Source organism: Euprymna scolopes, chromosome 1 (genome assembly GCF_053919585.1).
Source record: "Euprymna scolopes isolate OS-2025 chromosome 1, ASM5391958v1, whole genome shotgun sequence".
Classification (NCBI taxonomy): Eukaryota; Metazoa; Mollusca; class Cephalopoda; order Sepiida; family Sepiolidae; genus Euprymna; species Euprymna scolopes.
Window position 1 is genome coordinate 153,959,226 of NC_136482.1, and position 5,000 is coordinate 153,964,225.

The 5,000-nt window shown below is 38.6% G+C and overlaps 1 protein-coding gene across 1 annotated transcript in view; it reads right to left on the reverse strand.

The window, feature by feature from the left end:
* The window catches only part of LOC145276774 (carbonic anhydrase 6-like), a gene marked incomplete in the record, with an annotated part of 205,100 nt that overhangs the window by 139,668 nt on the left and 60,432 nt on the right, over window positions 1–5,000 (reverse strand). Inside the window, 1 exon segment of the mRNA XM_080128035.1 lies at window positions 1,106–1,198. Coding sequence (XP_079984161.1) covers window positions 1,106–1,198 — 93 coding nt within the window.

A 5,000-nucleotide genomic window follows, 5' to 3' on the forward strand; every position in this document is an offset into this window, starting at 1 on the left:
ACTTTCGTCACTTCCGCTTTGACGCTGGGCGCAACCGCAAAGACGTAACTTTTATTTGTCTCATGTTCTTTTCCTCTTTCGCAGTACAGGTTCGAGCCTGCCTGCCTACTACCACATTTTTTTTTTTGCCCAACACACACATCTTCAAACACTCGGGCACCCAGGCTAGTCTATAATATAAATATCACCTGTCTGTTTAAATGTATGTATGTATGTATGTATGTACGTTTGTATGCATGTGTGTATGTCTAAAACTTTCGACAGAGGCGACGGATTTTCGAATCATCAGTACCGTTTTGAAGATTGACCCTTCGAACGACAAATATCGAAAAATCGGCTAAAAACATTAATTCCTTCACCATCAACTGGACACTTTTCTACAAAGAAAAGTCGTTTTTTTTCGCCGATATTTTCGAAAGTCATCCCTTCTTTTCGACTGACTAGCCTTAATTTAAACCTCCACCACTTCCGGTTTGACGATGGACGCAACAGCAAAGACGTCACGTTTTTTTTTCTCCTTCGCGGTACGGGTTCAAGCTTGTCCGCCTACTTCCACTTTTTTTTTTTTTGGTCAGCACACACCTCCAAACACCCGGGGAACAACGTGCATCCAGGCTAGTTATATATATATATATATATATATATATATATATATATATATATATATATATATATATATATATATATATATATATATAGAGAGAGAGAGAGAGAGAGAGAGAGAGAGAGAGAATTAAAAAATAAATTTAAATATTATTGTAAAATTGGAACCTATCAAGATCATAAAAGTTCAATATTAGAGATAGAGATAGAGAACACGCCTTCTCAATGTCCTAGTGGAAGTTTGGTTAGTGTTTTCTCTTCTCTGTATTTCCATCCCCCTTTACACTTTTACGTCTATTTGGTGTGGTGCTGACACTAAAATTCTATTATTATTATCATTATTATTAGAAGTAGATGTAGGAGGACAAAGAAAAGGAGAAGACGTAGTAGTTGATAGTAGTAAGGGTAGTAGCAATGCTGTTATTATAATTTAAAAAGTCAATTCAAGTGTAATTTTGAAATTGCGCTACAAATACTCGTATCATAAATGAAAATACATTACCTTGAAAAAGAAACCAAAGACTGCCAGGCCATCAGAATGTTTCAAAGCTTCCTTTATATCAGAATAAGCTGCTTTCATTTGTACGACGTGAATCTGAAATCAAAATAGAATTTATTAGCGTTAGACTCATGTCATATAGATCAATGCATGTATATATTATGTATTACTCACTAGATATCGATAACTATTTTTAACAAGCGTCGATGTGTAGCGTTAACTCCATCGCAAGGAAAATAGAAAAAAGGAGGAAAGAAATTCAGCTGTTTCAGTTTTTAAACAAAAGTCATTTATTCCTCCTTCTCTTGCCACGTATGACTTCTCATATCTGCTGCGATGTCCCCACGTTTGTCCAAAACCTGCTTTTCCGAACACGTCTCGAATACCTCCGATTCTCCGAACACGTCTCGAACATTTATCTTCCTTCGAACACGCCTCGAACACCTCTTTCTCCGAATATGTTTCGAACACCTCTCTTTCTCCGAACGCGTCTCGAATACCTCTGCTTCTCTGAACACATCTCAAACACTTATCTTTCTCCAACCACGTCTCAAACACTTATCTTTCTCTGAATACGTTTTGAATACCTCTTTCTCCGAACACGTCTCGAACACCTCTCTGTCTCCGAACACGTCTCGAACACCTCTCTGTCTCCGAACACGTCTCGAACACCTCTCTGTCTCCGAACACGTCTCGAATATCTCTGCTACTCCGAACGCGTCTGTAACACGTGCTCCTCTCGTCACGTCTCGAACGTCCTCTTCTCCAAACAAGTGTCCTTTTTATCTCTTCTGTGACGTCTTAGTCATTTGCATATATTATGCGGCTGCTTATGCATCAGCGTCAGTGACTGTTATATACCGTCATATGCAAAGAAAAATACAACAACAAAAATATTTTACGATAATTTTTTTAAAACCTGCACCGAGGCAATAAGAACACAAGGAAAGAAAAATATTCAATTCTTATAGTGTTCTATAGACTATCTCTATTAACAAGTGACTGACTGTCTGTTTTTATCCGGAACTGGAACACTCTTGGCACTCATTGTACACATCAATAAATATAAGAATGTACTGGTTTCCTGAAATTATCTACAGTAGGGGTCTGCGTATATCAATCGACATCAATCGACAAACGGATATATTCTTGCAACGCAGGCCTGATCTTAAATTTCTAGTCTGGCAGGTGACACATTTGCTAACATAATCTATCACCTCCATGAATAGACAATGCCAAAAATACTTCAGTCTAATCGCTTGGTACGTTTTATCTGTCCTCATGTGCCAATTTTCATCATGGTTCTGCACCAGAACTCTGGCTTTTAGGTGGGTCGAAATATACAGTTTCACAGTCAGATTTTCTGTCCGGATGTGAGATATAATAGACGAATTTTTTCGAAAATTATTATTGTTTTTCTTATAACCTTAGTAGTTTTCTTCTTTTAAGTCTGTTTTTTTTAATGTCTAATTTCCTTATTCACGTCTTGGTCACGTAACATGTTAACTTCTGCTAGTGCAGGCATCTTAAACTCCTCTGCTCGGGACTCTTTGTTTAATTTTGCGAATTTCTGCTAACCTGAAAAGCCCTGTCATCTATTTCTACTTGTTTATCCTGATTGGTGCTTGAAGTGCCATTTGAACGTGATAATACGCACACGTTCTTCGTGCCCTTCAAATACTTAATTATACAATTGTATCCAGATATACACAAAACCCATAGCTGAATTTTGTATCTTGCATGCGTGAGTTTAACAAGTATTCGAGCGGTTTATAATTCGAGTAAATGATTAATTTAGCATCAAGAACGACCTAGATGGATGCTAGTACTGATTTAACTTTTGCAGCGCATAATGTCTAGTTTTCAATTGTCGCCCACCTCGTTTGAGTATCACTCAATTCATGGGACAAGAAATAGATGGGCTTCTCTAATTATCTTTATTCTTATCATATAACGTCCGAGTCAAATATGTTCCTATTGCAAAGTCCGATGCATCCGTATAGAAACTATACCCTTGGGTGAGGTTCGGGTATGCTAGAGTCACCATCTCAGCCGACATTCTTTTCATCTTCTGAAAAAGCTGTCTGGCATTCATTACTCCACCAGAACCTCGCATCCATCCTAGTTAGGTATATTAATGGCTCGGCTGTACTAGAAATGTCGGAGATAAATCTCCTATAATACGATCTCATGCAGATAAAAGTCTGAAACTCTCTCACCGTAATTGGATTCAATACAGCCTGAATAGCTTTTACTTTCTCTGGGTCAGATTGTATGCCTTCTCTACTAATTCTAAATCCTATGTATTGAGTCTCTTCTTTGAAACACTCGCATTTCGACGGTTTTTACTTTAGGTATTTGCTCCCTCAAACTGTTAAAGACATTTTGAATGTGTTTGAGATGACTGTCGGCTGTGTGAAAAGATCAAAGTATTATCTGTAGCACTATGGTAATTGTTTAGGCCTCTTGATTCCTTGGGGAATATAGGGCCGTAACGACGCTCCTCCAACGGACCCGATTCTTGCTGGTTATTTCGGCAGCTCTGGTCTCAGCCTTAATGCTTCCTTTCCATGTCTCCCTCGGGCGGCCGATTTTACGTTTGCTTTGCGGGTTCCATTCAAGGACCTGCCTGGTGATGTTGGATGCAGGCTTCCGCAATCCACTTCCATTTTCGTTTTTGATATCTATCTCCATTGGGATTTGGTTGGTTTTGTCCCACAGTTGTTCATTGGAGATAGTCTCTCTGGTCGTTTGATGTTTAGGATGTTCCTTAGACATCTGTTGGTGAATGTCTGGAGTTTGTGGGTGTTGGCATTGGTCACATTTCTGAGCCACAGAGTTCTCCGGGTTGGGGGTTAGAATAAGGCCAACAACCCAATTCTGTAAAAGAAAGTTACAGAAACTGTAACGACATCACCTGTGGACTTCTTGGTCCGGGAAGGGTCCTCTCTAGTAGAGTTCATGACTCGAGCAGGTGAAAGCCTCCGAGAAGCCAGTGCACCAACAACCCTTCTGACGACCAAGGCCAAGACCAGGATAGGGACCTTGAACATCAGAACCCTATACGAGACTATGGTAATTAGCTCTGAGAAAACTCAGAGTGCATTCGCAATCTCGAACGGCATCATCTTAAATTAAAAAAAGCCACTCATGGGAAATAAATGCATTTTTTTCTTTATCTTTTCAATCTAACTCCACCTGCCAGTATCCTAATTTCAAATCCAATTTAGAAAAGTATTTCGCCGAGTATAAGGATGCTTAAATATCATTATTAGCTGATAGTGAGCTGGTGTTAAATTATCTCACCTTATTTAAAGCCCTGAAATTCACACAAAAGCGTTTGGTCCCATCTTTTTGCACCCAATACTATGGGAAAGCCCAACGGACTCCAGGATTTCTCTATGATCTCTGCCTCAAGCAACTCATCGATTGCGTTGTCCATCAGTGCTTTCTTTTTTAGAGATGTGCGATACGGAAACTTTTTTTATGGATGGATGTCTCTCAGTGTCCATACTCATTTTTACAGTATCTGTCACTCCCAGATACTTTTCAGCACTGGTGAACAAGCCCCTCTATGAATCGTTTTCTGTGATTATGGCACTAGCCACAAATACGCCACTTAATCCCGAACTTATTCCTTCTACTTGATACTATTTCGTTGTTTATGATGAATGATAGGTTTTGTAAAAGTATTAAAAAACGTTACAAATTGTAATAAGATGGAAAAAATAGAACACAAATTGATTTATACAAAATGGCTATAAAACTTTCCAGAGGAGGACAATGGAAATGATCCAGAATTATTAAATTACCTCTAAGGGATCGATCAGCCCAAAACTTTCGTAAAACTTCAAATATATAATATTTATATGACATTTTTGGAAGACAATGGATATGC